Raw genomic sequence first — 17846 nt, forward strand, 5'->3', positions numbered from 1 at the left:
GGGTGTGGTGTAAAAACATTCTAATGATTTGTGAATAACATATTTTTAGCATTCCCCAATTTGATTTGTGGATGACAATTTTGTAAAAGATCCAAAGTAGGGATGTCTCTCTGCATTTCAAACTAAAATAGTAACAGGTAGAGATATAATGTATACATAACTTCTCTGCAGGAAATCCCTAAGAGTTTGTATAGTCGATTTCACTCACAATTGGAATGTAAGAAACAAAATTAATGAACAAAGAGAAAGAGAGACAAACAAAAAGAAGCAGGCTCTTAAAAATAGAGAACAAAGTGGTTGTTACCAGTGGGAGGTGGGTGGGAGAATGGGTGACATAGCTGAGGAGATTAAAAGTACATTAACCTTGATGAGCACTGGGTAATGTATAGAATTGTTGAATCACTATGTTGTACACCTGAAAATAATGTAACACTGTATGTTATACTGGAATTAAAAAATAAATTTAAAAAGCTTTTGATAAGTTATATATGTATAACTCTTATATAAAAGACCTAGCTTTTATATAGTTAAACACATTAATTGATCTCAGCTTCTAATAATATTGGCGATGATATATGGCAAAGGTACAAATGTAAATTACAAATTATGTGAATAATGTCCTCCTGTTCACTTATATGGATGTTAAGTGATGCAAAGACGCACTTATTATATAATTGCAATTTATCAAGAATGTTTATTCATTATGCCAATTAATTAATAATAAAAGTGGGGGATACTTATTTAGAAAATGTTGAAAATGAAAAATATTGGGAAAAAGTTATAAATAATTTTATGTCCAGGTTAAAATATTTGTAAATGGCAGATGAAAGATGTAAAACAGGTTTATAATTTTCAAACATGCACCTATCAAGAAATATGTAGATCAAATAGAGTATTGTAAATGGTGAAAACTCTGTCATCTATTTCTTCATTTGCAGTGTCACACTTTTTGAAATTATGAAAAATGAGAACACCCCCTCATATTTTATTCTCCTAGGACTCTTTAACCACACCTAGTTCTCTTTGTGATGGATCTGTCTTCACCTCCCCAGTGGGCAAGATCCTCATGATTCTCCTGATTCATCAAGATGCCTGGATACACAGCCCATGTACTTCTTACTGAGACAACTCTCCCTCATGAACATACAGTTGGTCTCCACCATTGTGCCCAAAATTGCAGCTGACAACTTGACTGACAAGAAGTCCATCTCATATGCTGGTCTTGGGTTGCTGATCTTCTTCCACATTTTGGGAAGTGGGGGGTGTCCTCTTAGCAGCCATGTCCTATGACCACTATATGGCTGTTTGCCACCCACTGAAATTCCCTGTCCTCATGAGCTGGCAATTATGCCTGAGAATGACTGTGGTGTCTTGGTTCCTGGGTCAGCTGATAGCAGGCCTCTGCTGCCCTGAGCTTTCCATTTTCATTAAGAAATAGTTTTTAACGTTTATTTATTTTTGAGAGACAGAGTATGAGCAGGGGAGGTGGAGAGACAGAGGAAGACACAAAATCTAAAGCAGACTCTAGGCTCTGAGCTGTCAGCACAGAGCCTGATGTTGGGCTCAAACCCACCAACCATGAGATCATGACCCGAGCTGAAGTCAGATGCTTAACTGACTGAGTCTTCTAGGCACCCCAAGTTTTCCATTTTGTGATACACATGAGATCAATCATTTCTTCTGTGAAGCCCCCTGGGCTTCTGCTGATATGTTTTTCTTTGAATATGTGATGTATGTCTGATATATGTTAATAATCATCCTGGTCCCATTTTCTTTCATTCTGATTTCCTATAGTCTCATCCTTGCTGCAGTTCTCCAGATGTGTTCTAGAGAAGCTGGCAAAAAGGCTTTGACACATGCTACTCTCATCTCTGTGATGGGACTGTTTTATGGAGCTGCTATTTTTATCTACATGGGACCCAAATCCTACAGGTTAGCTAACCATTATAAAGTAGTGTCAGTGTTCTATACTATCTTCACCCCTGTGCTAAACCTCCTTATCTACAGTCTGAGGAACAGTGTAGTCAAGGGAGCCCAGAGAAAGTGTATGTGTGAATGTTTTGCCTTCAGTCATGACTAAGATTACATTGATTTGTGTATCTGTCTTTCTTTGACTGGCTTATTTCACTTAGCATTATACCCTTTAGATCCCTCCATGTTTTTGTAAATGGCACGATTTTATCTTTCTTTATGGCTAAGTGATATTCTGTTGTATATATGTAGGTATGTGTGTGTGTGTGTGTCTATCCACATCTTTATCCACATTTTTATCAATTCATCTATCAATGAACACTTAGGGTGCTTCCAAATCTTGGCTATTATAAATAATACTGCAATAAATATCAGGGTCCATATATATTTTTGAATCAGAGTTTTCATTTTCTTTGGTTAAATACCCATCAATGAGATTATTGGATCATATGGTTAATTCCACTTTTAATTGTTTTATGCTATAAATGATTGTATTAAGAAAAAGTTTGAATAAACAACATTTCTTCCCCAAGATACTGGGAAGATTAATCGATCTCCCCTGTACAAACTAAAATAGTAACACCTAAATCATTTTTTTGACTGTACTGACAAATTAGTACAAGAGCTTTAATCTGATTAAGGTGGTATTCATTTTATTTCCTCAGATTGTAGCATAGATAACAGAATGGATTTTATATGTAAAATGTACAGAAGGTGCAATTTAACTGTAGGTTTTCTGGAGTTCAAAATTCATAAACAAATTACTAAATAGTAAGATATTAGTATGGTCTACTCATGTAAAAAAGATGACTCCCAACAAGCTTGATTTGCATCCCCTTTGAACAACATCATCCTAAAACCCCTCTTCTTGTCTGACAATATCAAACTTGCTCAGTTTGCATCACTGTCTACTGTGCCCTATTAAGGGGCTTGGCCTATTGGCATCTTTTGCTAAAATTACTTTCCTATTAATAAGCTAGTGTTGCAGGGTGCCTGGCTGGTTCAGTCAGTTAAGCATCTGATTTCTGCTCAGGTCATGATCTTATGGTTTGTGGGTTCGAGCTCTGTGTCAGGCTCTGTGCACACAGCTCAGAGACTAGAGCCTGCTTCAGATTCTGTGTCTCCCTTTCTCTCTGCCCCTCCCCTGCTTGTGCTCTCTTTCCCTTTCAAAAAAAATAAATAAACGTTTAAAAAGTTAAAAAAATATGCTAGTGCAAAATATGACTGGATTCCAACAATGTTTAATTTTCAAGAATTTTAGAGGTTCCAGAACTTAAACATACTTTCATCTGCCCTTTCAGAAAGCTGTGATTCATTAAAATAAGAGAGAATCATTTAAAATGAAAAATAAAATGTACACAAATGACTTTGAAAATAACGATTTATTTTTTTAATTTTTTTAATGTTTATTCATTTTTGAGAGACAGAGAGAGACAGAGCATGAGCAGGGAAGGGGCAGAGAGAGAGGGAGACACAGAATCCCAAGCAGGCTCCAGGCTCTGAGCTGTCAGCACACAGCCTGACGCGGGGCTTGAACTCACGAACTGTGAGATCATGACCTGAGCCGAAGTCGGGCGCTCAACCGACTGAGCCACCCAGGCGCCCCATGATTTAAAAATACATTAAAAAGTAGATTTATCAGGTTCTTCCATTGCTTGTTTAAATTTTGTTGAGGAGAAAAGATTTAATAGGGTGTGAAAAAGAGACTGAGAAGATAGGAGAGTAGGAGGATGACCCAAACTCACCTCATCCCATGTGTACAACTAGTTATCACTCACATGTAAGTAAATAACCCAGAGAGCCATGTGAAGACTGGAAGAACAGACTCCACAACTATATGTAGACAAGCCACACCAGACAGGTTAGGATGGGTGGAAGTGGTGGTTGGGAGCTGCCCACAGAAGGAAGGGAGTTGTCAGCTCAGAGTGGGAAAAGTGCCAGGGAGCTCACATGGGAATGATTCCTCATAACGTCTGATATTGAAAACCAGAGGGGCTAAATTCCATGGTTTGTATAACCACCAGGACTTGGAGCCTGGAGTTTTAAAATCAGCTGAGCCCTGGGTGGGACAGGAGGGTAAGTAATAGTGGGGCTCCCACCCTTAGGGAGACCACAGCCCACAAGGAGGTGACATGAGGCCAGAGTTTGCTGGAAAGAAATGAAAAGGAGACCTGTTCGCACTGATTTTGTAGCGTGTTGGAGACTTCTCCAGGAACAAAGGAGCTGGGAGCATTTTCCTCTCCTGCCCCACAGCAGAGAAACACAGTCACCTTCTAGAAGTTGTCCTGCACAGACACTTGTTACCTAAGCTGCTGGCAGTCTGCCTTGCACATCAGTTCTCCTGAGGATATGCCCACTCCAAACCTACTTGGCTTTGACGCTTGGCTTTCTGAAAATTTTGTCAATGTCATGCAGCCCCCACCCAGCCACAGCTTCCATGTGCCAAGCCCCTGATGGGCATCATGCTCCAGGAATCTGGCCTAGGACTAGTGCTTCAGTGCAAAATTTGCCATCACCCCCCACTACCCTCAGAACCAACCAGCCTGGGTCTCTCTAACATCAGAGAGAGCAAATGCAGCCCACAACAAGAGTCAGTGCACATACCTAGACTGAAAGGAAATGGTACTCAGACACAGTAGCAGGATGAACGCAACACACATATGAGATGCTGCTAAAGCATCAGGTTCTAGTTATCAGGGGACACTACCCTGCAGGGCACTACAGGACCTGTTCTTTTTTATTTGTTTATTTATTTATTTATTTATTTACTTAGAGAGCATATGTGAGGGTGCATGAGTAAGGGAAGGTCAGACAGAGAGAGAGAGACAGAGACAGAGAGAGAGAATTCCAAGCAGACACTGTGCATTGTGAGAAATTTACTACATTCTATGACCGCTTTCTGTCCCCCAGAATTATTGAAGACAGGCATAGTTAACACAAGTTAAAAGCCTGGCTTATTTTGATACACTCAGTGTTTATTTTGAAAAGTTGAAAGAATAAAATTTGTTTACACTTCAAAACAATAGTTTTATTACTAAAATATGTCGACAGAAAATTTAAAATATGATTTTTCAAAATCCTTTTATATTCTTGTCTTCCTAAGTAATTGAAGGATTTTGAGAAAAGCATGTGTATTTCTTTTTATTCACATATATATAATTTTCTATCATACCTCACTTCAGTATGTTCAAATATTTTATGTCAGAGACTATGTTCCAATTGGCTATATATATGTATTTTTTTGAGAGAGACAGATACAGAGAAGGTGGGTGAGGGGGAGGGAGAGAGAGAGAGAGAGAGAGAGAGAGAGAGAGAGAGAGAGAGTTTCCTAAGCAGGCTCTGTGCTATCAGCACCAACCCTGATTCAGGGTTTGATCTCATGACCATGAGATCATGACCTGAGCCAAAATCAATAGTTGGATGCTTAACCAACTGAGCCACTCAGGCACCCTTATATATTTTTTAAATATGCATATTACTTATATATATACACCCACAATTTCTCATTGAAATGACACAATGTATAAACTAGAAATAAGTCAATCAATATATGAGTGTCTAGAGTCTGGGAAATACATTATGATAATTTATGCTGCTTAACCAATAATGGATTAAAAGTCCCTATGTCATAAAACCCTATGTCATAAAATAACAAAGATGATGCAGCTAATCATACTTCTCTCACCATAAACATCAGCAGTCTGAGGTATGTGAAAAGAAAACATGGAAGGTCAGTTATTTGATCTTAAATCACCTAGTCAGGTGTTATACATGCTTATTTCCCTGATGTGCGACAGTCCACCCCATATTACAAGGACAGGGGAAGTGCAGTATGATTCTTAGTCCAGAAGAAGGAAGTCCAGGTTATTATAAAACATTAGAATCAACAAGTTCTTTCTTCTGATCAACAAGTGTTTGACTCATTTAATTTTCTCCAACAAAATAAGTTCAGCTCTCCAAAATGGAGACAACTAAAAGTTTCCTTTAGTTATGGTGATCAGGAGGTACCAAGCAAGTCTAGATATGATTTCTTTTATCAGATCACCTGTGAAATGCAATTCATCAAAATCCCCAAAACATTTGGTGATTTAAGGACCTGATAACATCAATAAACACATATAGAGAAGTCAAAAGTAGGAGAAACAAAAGGAATTGGTTCTTAGATATTCTCAACTCTCATTAGGCAGGTATTTGGCTGCCTTCTATATTGTAGATTAAGAACATTCATAAATAAAGCTACTTTTCTGTTTTCTTGGAATATTGTTCTCACTTTTTTTTTTCATCGTTGTTCTTGTATCATTCCTCTGGAATGTTGTTTTTTTGTTTGTTTGTTTTTCCTTTACAATATCATGATTACCTATTTACTATGATAATTTTAGAAAGTGATCTTCTGTGGCTAAGTGGTTTTCTCAGTAACCTTCCTGAGGATGTGTATTTGGAATCTGTGGATGATAAAATATTGCTGTACTAATATTCACTGATTTCTTCTGGTCTCTATGAGAGGAGTGAAGTACCCACCCCATATATATGGGTCAAGACATGTAATCATTTGTTCTGTTCAATTCTATATGGCTGGCAATGTCCTTTTACCAATCCTAAGCCAAGGAATTTAGAGATAGCACTTTTTTTTTCATTTTTCTGTTGCTTATTCCTTGCCCATGAGAAGTGTATGCTTCAGAAGTTTGTCACTTTTCACCTCCAAAACTTTAATTTTTTTCTGTGATTAATTCCCTCATCTTCCAAAAAGGAGACTCTTATGAGTGTCCAGGTATAGAAATGGAAATCACTTTATATATTTTCAAACAGAGACAAAGAAATTCAGAAAGTTAATTTAAATAGAGAAGGGAGCACCAAAGAACCACATAGAGAAAAGAAACTAGCAACCACAGAAAGTTTTAATCACTTTGATAAATGGAGGCCCCTGCACAAAGTGACTTCCTGGAGCTCATGAATGGGTCCTTCATGTAGAATTTGAAAGCAAAATGTCAGGCAATATATAGAACCATAGAAAGAGTAGTTGTCTCATGGGAACTGGAAACATGGAAAATCTCAGCTACTTCCAGGACCCCTACTGAAAAGATACTGAGGGTCAAGGAAAGAGCACATATGTTGAAGTATAGCCTATGAAACTTTTTTACTATGTTTTTATTTTAATTACAGTATAGCTAACAGCATGTTATATTAGTTTCAGGTGTACAATATGGTGATGTAACAGTTCTAAAAAACAAAACAAAGCAAAAACAATTCTATACATTACTCAGTGCTCATCAAGGTTTAAATGTACTCTTAATCCCCTTTGCCTATTTTACCATTCCTGCCACTCATCTCCCCTCTGCAAACCATAAGTTTGTTCTCTATAATTAATTTTCTTCCTTTGTCCCTCTCTGTCTTATCTTTTCTCCCTTTGTGCATTTTTTGTTGTTGTTGCTTCTTAAAGTCCACGAGGGTATTTGTCTTTCTCTGACTGATTTATTTTAGCGTTACACTCTTTAGCTCTGTTCATTTTGCTACAAATATCAAGATTTCATAATTTTTTATAGCTAAATAACACACACACACACACACACACACACACACACCACTTCTTCTTTACCCATTCATCAATTGAAAGACTGGACACTTGGGCTGCTTCCATAACTTGGATATTGTAGATAATACTGCCGTAAACATAGGATTATATATAACCCTTGAAATTAGTATTTTTGTATTCTCTGGATAGATACCCACTATGTGGGTAATGTGATTGTTTAATCATAGAGTAGTGCATACTGTTTTATAGAGTGGCTGCACCACTTTGGATTCCCACCAGCAATGCATGAGAGATCTTTTTCTTCCACAGTCTCAACAACAATTGTTAATTCTTTTTTTTTAGCTACTCTGACAGGAGTGAGGTAATATCTTGCTGTAGTGTTAATTTTCATTTCCCTGATAATAAGTGACATTGTTTTTATACATTTTTTAATTTCAAGTACAATGAACATGTAGTATTATATTAGTGTCAGAAACTGTTTTCTCAAGGCCCTTATATTTTTGCTAATAGTTTCTTTGAGTTTTGTTTTGTTTTGCTTGCTTGTTTCTTTTGTATTCTGACTGCCACTTGATCCTATGAAAATATGACATGATGTTAGTACTAGTTTTGGCCCCATTCCTTTTCCATGAATCAAAATATGTTGTAAGTAATATAGTTGCATAGCAACCCAATACAAATGTTAGTGGTTTAAAATAATAATACTATATTATTTTGCTCATAAGCTTGTTTAGGCAAATTTTGGTGGGCATCTCATTTTTGGGTCAGTCAAGGCAACTCAAATGGGATCTAGACATTCATCTATCACAAGCATGAAACCTACAGATATCACAATGACACTAAATCCATATCTTTCAATAATAATGCTGAAGGTAAATGGACTAAATGTTCCATCAAGATATAGGGTATCAAAATGGATAAAAAAACAAATCCCTCTATATGCTGCCTACAAGCGACTCATTTTAGACCAAGAGACACCTTCAGATTGAAAGTGAGGGGATGAGGAATGATCTATCATGCTACTGGAAGTCAGAAGAAAGCTGGAGTAGCCATACTTATTACATACAAAGTAGATTTTAAACTAAACGTTGTAATAAGTGATGAAGAAGGGCATTATATCATAATTACAGGGTCTATCCATTAAAAATAGCTAATAATTGTAAATGTTTATGCTCCCAACATGAAGGAACCAAAATACAAAATCAATTAATCACAAAAATAAACGATCTTACTAATAAGAATACGGTAATTGCAGAGGACTTTAATATTCCACTTACAACAGTGGACAGATCATCTAGGCAAAAAATCAACAAATAAAAATGCCCTTGAATGATACACTGGACCAGATGGACTTGACAGATATATTCAGAACTTTTCAATCAAAAACAGCAGTATACACATTTTTCCTAGTGTACATGGAACATTCTCCAAGATAGATCACATACTGGATCAAAAAACAACCCTCAATAAATATAAAAGAATTGAGATCATACCATGCATATTTTCAGATCAAAATGCTATGAAACAAAATCAACCACAAGAAAACAATTTGTAAAGCCTCCAAATGGATGGAGGTTAAAGAACATCCTGATAAAGAATAAAGGGGTCAAATGGGCAATGAAGGAAGAAATTTTAAAAATATATGAAAGGAGATGAAAATGGAAACATAACAGTCCAATACCTTTGGGATGCAGCAAAGGCGGTCCTAAGGGGGAAATACACTGCAATCCAGGTCTATGTCAAGAAACAGGAAAAATTCCAAATACAAAATCTAACAGCACACCTAAAGGAACTAGAAGCAGTACAGCAAAGAAACCTCAAAGACACCAGATAAAGAGAAATAATAAAGTTTAGAGTAGAATTAAACAACATACAATCAAAAAAACAAAGACAAATAAAAAAATGGAGTACAGATCAATGAAACCAAAATGTTGTTTTTTGAAAAAATAAACAAAATTAATAAAACCCTGGGCAGTCTTCTCAAAAAGAAAATAAAGATGACCCAAATAGACAAAATCATGAATGAAAGAGGACAGATCAAAACCAACACCACAGAAATACAAACAATTATCAGAGACCACTATGAAAAATTATATTCCAATAAACTGGACAACCTGGAGGAAATGGACAAATTTCTAGACACCCACACACTACCAAAACTCAAATGGGAAGAAATAGAAAATTTGAACAGACCCATAACCAATGAAAAAACTGAACCAGTTATCAAAAATCCCCTAACATTTGTAAGAGTCCTGGGTTGGATGGCTTCCCAGGGTAATTCTACCAGACATTTAAAGCAGAGTTAATACCTATCCTTCTCAAGCTGTTCCAGAAAATAGAAATGGAAGGAAAACTTCTAGACTCATTCTATGAAGCCAGCACAACCTTGATTCCCAAATCAGACAGGGACCACAATAAAAATGAGAATTACAGGCCAATATACCTCATGAACTTGGATGCAAAAATTCTCAACAGGATACTAGCAAATCAAATTCAACAGCATATAAAAAGAATTATTCACCATGATCAACTGAGATTCATTCCTGCACTGTAGGGCTGGCTCAATATTCACAAATCAATCACTGTGATACATAACATTAATAGAAGAAAGGATAAGAACCATATGATCCTTTCAATAGATGCAGAAAATGCATTTGACAAAATGCAGCATCCTTTCTTAGTAAAAACCCTCAAGAAAGTCTGGATACAAGGAACATACATTAACATCAGAAAAGCCATATATGAACAGCCCACAGCTAATATCATCCTCAGTGGGGAAAAAACTGAGAGATTTTTCCCTAAGATCAGGAACACATCAGGGATATCCACTCTCACCACTGTTGTTTAACATAGTGTTGGAAGTCCTAGCCTCAGCAAGCAGACAACAAAATGAAATGAAAGGCATCCAAACTGGCAAATAAAAAGTCAAACTTTAACTTTTCACAGATGATATGATATTCTACATGGAAAACCCAAAAGACTCCACCAAAAAGCAGGTAGAATTGATACATGAAATCAGCAAAGTTGCAGGATACAAATTCAATGTACAGAAATCGGTTGCATTTCTATACACCAATAAGGAAGCAACAGATAGAGAAATCAAGAAATCAATCCCATTTACAATTGCACCAAGAAACATAAGATACCTAGGAAAAAACCTAACTAAAATATAAAAGATCTGTTTGCTGAAAACTATAGAAAACTTCTTAAGGAAATTGAAGAATACACAAAGAAATGGAAATACATTCCATGCTCATGGATTGGAAGAACAAATGCTGTTAAAATGTCAATACTTCCCAAAGCAATCTACACATTCAATGCAATCCCAATCAAAATTGCACCAGCATTCTTGTCAAAACTAGAACAAAAAATCCTAAAATTTAGATGTGAGCACAAAAGACCTTGAATAGTCAAAGTTATGTTGACGAAGAAAACCAAAGTGGGAAGCATCACAATACCAGACTTTAGCTTAAACGACAAAGCTGTAATCATCATGATAGTATGGTACTGGCACAAGAACAGACACATAGACCAATGGAATAGAATAGAGAATTCGGAACTGGACCCCTAAAGGTATGGTCATCTAATCCTTGACAAAGCAGGATAGAGTATCCAATGGAAAAAAATGTAGGCTCTTTAGTAAATGGTGCTGGGAGAACTGAACAGCAACATTCAGAAGAATGAAATGGGACAACTTTCTTATACCATACACAAAAGTAAACTCAAAATGGATGAAAGACCTAAATGTTAGACAGGAAAACATCAAAACCCTAGAGGAAAAAACAGGCAACAACCTCTTTGTCCTCAGCCACAGCAATTTCTTTCTTGACACATCTCCAAAGGCAAGGGAATTAAAAGCAAAAAGGAACTATTGGGACCTCATCAAGATAAAAAAAGCTTCTGCACTGCAAAGGAAACAATGAACAAAACTAAAAGGCAACCAATAGAATGGAAAAGATATTTGCAAATGACATATCAGATAAAGGGTTAGTATCCAAAATCTATAAAGAAGTTACCAAACTCAACACCCAATAAACAAATAACCTAGTGAAGAAATGGGCAGAAGACATGAATAGACACTTTTCCAAAAAAGACATCCAGATGGCCAACAGACACGTGAAAAGATGGTCAACATTATTCATCATAAGGGAAATACAAATCAAAGCCATTCTGAGATACCACCTTACACCGGTCAGAGTGGCTAAAATGAACAACTCAGGAAACAACAGATGCTGGCGAGGATCTAGAGAAATGGGAACCCTCTTGCACTTTTGGTGGTAATGCAAACTGTTGGAGCCGCTCTGGAAAACAGTGTGGAGGTTCCTCAAAAAAAAAAAAAAAAAAAATAGAACTACCTTAGGATCCAGCAATTGCACTACCAGGAACTTAACCAACAAATACAGGAATGTGATTCATAGGAGCACATGTACCCCTTTGTTTATGGAAGTGTTTTCAACAATAGCCAAATTATGGGAAAAGCACAAATGTCCACCAACTGATGAATGGATAAAGAAAATGTGGTTTATATACACAATGGAATACTATTTGGCAATGAGAAAGAATGAAATCTGGCCATTTGCAGCAATGTGGGTGGAACTGGAGGGTATTAGGCTAAGTGAAATAAGTCAGTCAGAGAAAGACAGATATCATGTGTTTTCCTTCATATGTGGAACTTGAGAAACTTAACAGAAGACCATGGGGGAAGGGAAAGGAAAAAATAGTGTCAAACAGAGAGGGAGGGAGGCAAACCATAAGAGACTCTTAAATACAGATAACAAACTGAGGGTTGACGGAGGGGTAGGCGATGGGAAAAATGGGTGATAGCCACTGAGGAGGGCACTTGTTGGAATGAGCACTGGGTTCTATATGTAAGTAATGAATCACGGGAATCTACCCCCAAAACCAAGAGCACAATGTATATAGTCTATGTTAGCTAACTTGACAATAAACTGTATATAAACTGTATAAATATTTAAATATATAAATATTATAAGTATATAAATATGTATATATCTTCTACAAGTTTTATGTATTTTGTTTCATATTTATTTCATTTCTAATTTATTTGAAATTTTTTATAAAAATTATAGAAGCTAGTATATACATTGCTTTTTTAAAAATAATTATTCACTCTTTAAATAATTCATTCTCATAATTTTGTACAGACACACACAAACACACATACAAATGGCTGATGTTGTTGGTACAAAATGAACAAATCTTTTAGGATCTCTGAAAGAAAAAAAAAAATCTCCCAGCTCAAGTTAGGACAGCTGACTGGGATACACAATCTTCACTAACAGCAGAAAACATAAAATGTTACAATCACTAGATCAAAGATATTTTAGAAAGTTATAGACCTTATCTTATAGGACTATAACCTTAAGGCTTAACCATACCTGCAGGATTGTCTGACTTCAGTCTCATGTGAACCAAGAAGGTTTTACTGTTTACTTTATTTTTGGAATCCTCCCTTTTAAGTTATTTATAAATGAAGTAGATGTACATGGGCTCCCAGGGCAGAAATTGAATCCATATTGTGAGATTTGCTGACTTGGTAATGGTAAAGTTTGGCTTTCCTGAGAGCACATGATCAGGGCCCACAAACATTAAAAGTTGAAAATCCCCTTTCTTTTATCAATGTATAACATATATTTTGCTTACAGTGCCTCAATCATTTATTCTTATTACTGAGGTCCAAAGTCTACACCAAAAATACTATGACAATATCTGAAAGCAGGACAAATGGAAATTTTAATGAATTTACCATATATAAATGAAATAGTTAAAAAAAAAAAAACAGCACAAACCGGCCAACTGAGAGCAATATACATTGATATAACACAAGTTTCAAAATCTGGATTCATTATGGCTGCTGCCAATTTTGCAAATGAGTCCCACTATAGATGTCCCAGAAAATGTTTCTCCAGCCACTTTTTCAAAGCCCCCTTGACTTCTTTATTCCTCACACTGTATATAAGAGGGTTCAACACAGGTGTAAAGATGGTGTAAAAAGCAGAGACCACCTTGTCATGGGCCACTGTACGGTACGATTTGGGCCGCATGTAGGTGAATATGAGAGTGCCATAGAAGAGCCCCACGACAGCCAGGTGAGAGGAGCAGGTGGCAAAGGCTTTCTTTCGAGCTGCAGTGGACCTCATGTTGAGCACAGCAGCCAGGATGAGACTGTAGGAAGCCAAAATGATAGACAGAGGGATCAAGAGCATCAGGATGCAGCACACATACATGAAAAACTCAAAAAATGTAGTGTCCGCACATGCAAGGGGAACGAGCGAGGGTGCCTCACAGAAAAAGTGGTTGATTTCCCGAGAATGGCAGTAAGGGAAGCTCAGAGTGGTGCCAGCTTGCATCAGCCCATCTACCCCTCCCAGAAGCCAGGAGCCTGTGGTCATGTTCAAGCAGAGCTTCTGATTCATGAGGATGGGGTAGCGCAGGGGGTGACATATGGCCACATATCGATCATATGCCATGGCAGCTAAGAGGAAGCACTCGCCCCCTCCCAGAGTCAGAAACAGGAATATCTGGACCCCACAGCCAGCAGGAGAGATGGATCTGGTGTCCATTAGGTAGTTGGCTGCCATTTTGGGGACTATGGTGGAGACAAGCATCACATCCATGAGGGAGAGCTGGCTAAGCAAGAAGTACATGGGCATGTGCAGTCGGGGGTCCTCATGGATGAGCACAATCAAGAGGGCATTGCCCATCAGGGAGGAAAGGAAGACCATGAACACCATGGAAAAGAGGAACAGATGGGTCTGAGTGTGGTTAAAGAGCCCCAGAAGAATGAAGTTTATGTCTGTGGTGTTATTTGCATCTTCCATGGCTCCAGTCATGCCTGGAAGACAAGGAATGATTAGGAAAACAGAGGTGTTTGAAAGGAAGCTTATGCATTTTCTTAAGAAGACATGGTCAAATGATATAAAAATAAATGAGATCTGGAGGAATAATTATGTCTCTAACCTTTCATTTCCTGACAAGACATTTGCCTTACCATCCTATCATACATCTCTGCTGTTATTTCACAATATTTTTTTCCAAAAATTGGATAACAAGTATACATTGCAGTGCACATTACATTTCTATTATTTCTGTATATCTTGTTGGTATGCCACACATAATTTACTCACGGTGTTAGTAAATATTATGCCTTCCTAGTTTTCTAATGCCTGGGTACTTCTGTGTTGGAAGAGCCTCATAGTCATGCATTTTGGCCAATATTAATGTGATATATCTCTTAATTATAACTTTTCCATGTGTCTCGTATGTTTAAATTAGTTTCTCAAGATTTCCTTCAATGTCATGAGGAGTTGTTTTAATTTAAAAAATATACAAACTAATGTGCAATTACTAGCACTCATTTTGATGCTGAGAGAAACAAAACTAGCTGTATTTCTCTATTTTACATGTGTATGCAGCCCATGGTTCCAATATCCAGGCTTCCAGCTACCACAGATTCTGTTCTGGAGTACCTACTACCATATTGGTCATGTTAGCATGATGCGTGCTGGTGATTACAGGGAATTTATCTCATTTTAGAGACCTCTTAGCAGTTAATTTTTATATCTAATATGTACTCACAAATTTCTGAATTTAATTAAATGTGTGCATTGAAAATAACCAGTTTTATAAATAAATATAACCCTAAGGCACATAAAAAATGATCTTATTTACAGTCTTAAACACTTTGTTACCAGTAATCACACATCCTAAAAGATAGGAGATAGATTAGTTTATTAACTGATTAAATTATTAATTACTTTTTAATTAACTGATTAGTTGGTTAATTACCTAACTGGTTATTTAAGACTTGCTCAAATAAATTGATGTCCCAAATTACTCTGAGGTACAACATCACCTGGAAATAAAATATGGAGCATCTCATTTATTTTCAGGGATTTATTATCTTTTCCCTGAAGCCTCAAGCTTTTTCTTATCTGTAAATATATATTGTGTAGAATTAGATGTTTATGCAGATGACTTTCTCTTTTATATTTATGTGACATTTAACTTTTCCTTATGAATTTACTTTTTCAAAGAGAGCAATCTGTTAATGATTTCCAACAACATTAAGTTTCAGGTTTATTCATAATCTGTATTCCAAGTCCTTATTTAGTTTCTATGTAAATTAATTAGTAAGCATTGTAAAATTTTTATAGGCAAAACCTTTTGTAAATATTAACATTGATTTCAGTTTCTATCATTTATAACCAATACCCATTATATATCATTAAATGATACAGATATACCATTCATCAAAATAGCTATAAATAAAACATAATAATGATCATATCAATCTCTGCTTTATTTCAATGATGCATACATATACCATATATATATATGTATATATATATGTGTATGTATATATATATATATATATGCATATAGTTTATTAAGTTATCACTTACTATCCCATCTTGTTACATGGTATACTTATAGTGTAACATATTTATGAATATTTGGAATTCTTCTAATTTTCTGTTAATATAATTTATGGCCTGATGCATGTGGCAAGATTTCCTCTAATAAATAATCTAAATGTAGTACTTTTAGTCTTTTAGATAACTGAATCCCTATCTTTTACACTCTCAACAACTGTTGATTTTTGCTTCAGTTTTTCCATGTGATACCATTAGTTACTTTGAGGTGCAATAATTACAGCCAATCACAGAAGAGTGAAAATTAATTTTGTTTTAAAATACAAGTTTGTTAACTCAACTTTAGCAGAAACTCTTTTAATCTTCAACTTTATATTACTTCTGCAAACTCACTGTAAACATCTTATGTTCTCATTTTCTATTGGATTGTTTGAATTTTATTAATAGATTTAAGTAATTTATATGTATTTTGTTATTTAGGTACATTGTTTTAATTTTTTGTATACTTTGCAAATTCCTATATTCTATGGAGTTCACCTCTTTATTATGTGATGTGAATAGACACATATGTGTCTTAATGAATGACAAGAAATTGATATAAGCATTCTCCAATTACACAACCCCAGAGTCAGGACATACTGGACATAGAGACATGAATTACAAATTGTTTATAACATGAAGAAAGGGCGATAAAACACTAAAGTATTGTGCTCACTTACTTCATAGATACCAGGAAGATTTGTGCATGTTTCCATCACTATAAAGTCAGTCTCCTTGTTTCTAGATTCAGGTACTTGATATTTTGCTAGACTGTTTTCTAACACTGGCTTCATTTGTATGTTATGTCTCACTTTGTGCTCTGTCCTTGTATTGAAAATTATCAGCTAATGCCCATGCTTGAAACCACCTTTAAATATATTCTCGAGATGAAAAGTTACTTTAATTATGAGTTTGCAGCTCTTATACGAATTTACAATTGAAGAAGAAATTATTTAAAGTTAATAGGACTTAAAAATAATCATTGTGATAAGATCACTTTATTCATTCTATATTATATTTCCAAATGAAAAGTCATGTTACATATCTTCATAATAAACATTTAAACATTAGGAAATTAAAGTTTAGAAACTTATGTGGTTCATTTAATACCGCACATTTTAAAAATTAGACAACAGATAACAGTATTGTACTCCCTGATCCGTAACTCAATAGAATGGTTTTCTTTAATTTTATGAGCTAAAGAAGTACAGATTTAAGGACTAGACATCTTGAGTTTGAATATCTATTCAAGTGATTGGTAGTAGATAAATGTAGGTAACATAATTTAAATCTTTTTAAAACTCAGCTTTATTATGTGCAAAATGGAATGACATATAGTATTTTTCTTTGTTAGAATTAAGAGCTAATGCATACAAGTACATAGCATATGACAAAATACAATAACTCTACAAAGATTAGCTTTAATAATTTCCTTACTATTATATTTATTAGCTATAAATAGTTATTTTCCACACAAATATTTTCAAGTAAATGAATATTTTTTGAGAACTAATATATGATTTAATTATAATTTGTTAAAGTCTAGGTATAGTTTAAATGACATAATATTTACAATAAGTCTGGGTTGAACATTGCAGTCAATACAACATTTGTGAATTTTTTAACGTGAGCAAACACCATGAGCATGTTTAATCATTCCAAGACAACAGGTTCTTTGATTATTAATTTTGAATTTTTTTATGTTTTAAATATTTTACTGTATCATGGAATTTATGACACAGAAATAATTTATTTCACTAAGAAAAAAAGAGAGGTTAGAGTGGGAGAGACCCAAAGCATAAGAGACTTTTAAAAACTGAGAACAACAATGAGGGCTGATGGGGGGTGGGAGGGAGGAGAGGGTGGTGATGGGTATTGAAGAGGGCATCTTTTGGGATGAGCACTGGGTGTTG

General features: G+C 35.6%; 1 protein-coding gene and 1 pseudogene across 1 annotated transcript; one reads left to right on the top strand and one right to left on the bottom strand.

Moving 5' to 3' along the window:
* Positions 1-901: 901 nt before the first annotated feature.
* LOC131485748 (olfactory receptor 2T8-like) lies at positions 902-2080 on the top strand (annotated as a pseudogene).
* Positions 2081-5919: 3839 nt separating this feature from the next.
* Positions 5920-14441, bottom strand: LOC131485799 (olfactory receptor 2T33-like). The gene is made up of 2 exons (XM_058685743.1): positions 13433-14441; positions 5920-5953 (listed from the first exon to the last, which is right to left on the bottom strand). Exons 1-2 carry the CDS (start codon positions 14350-14352, stop codon positions 5920-5922), a joined length of 954 nt encoding a protein of 317 aa, XP_058541726.1. The 5' UTR covers positions 14353-14441.
* Positions 14442-17846: the final 3405 nt, after the last annotated feature.

This window comes from Neofelis nebulosa, chromosome 1 (assembly GCF_028018385.1).
Source record: "Neofelis nebulosa isolate mNeoNeb1 chromosome 1, mNeoNeb1.pri, whole genome shotgun sequence".
In the NCBI taxonomy this organism is placed as follows: Eukaryota; Metazoa; Chordata; class Mammalia; order Carnivora; family Felidae; genus Neofelis; species Neofelis nebulosa.

Excerpts from the sequence above, each read along its gene's own strand:
- LOC131485799 (XM_058685743.1), bottom strand. The coding sequence starts at position 14,352 with ATGACTGGAGCCATGGAAGATGCAAATAACACCACAGACATAAACTTC. Across the intron at positions 5,954-13,432 it reads GTCAAGGGGGCTTTGAAAAA|GAAACTTTTAGTTGTCTCCA; the intron begins GTGGCTGGAGAA and ends CCATAACTAAAG.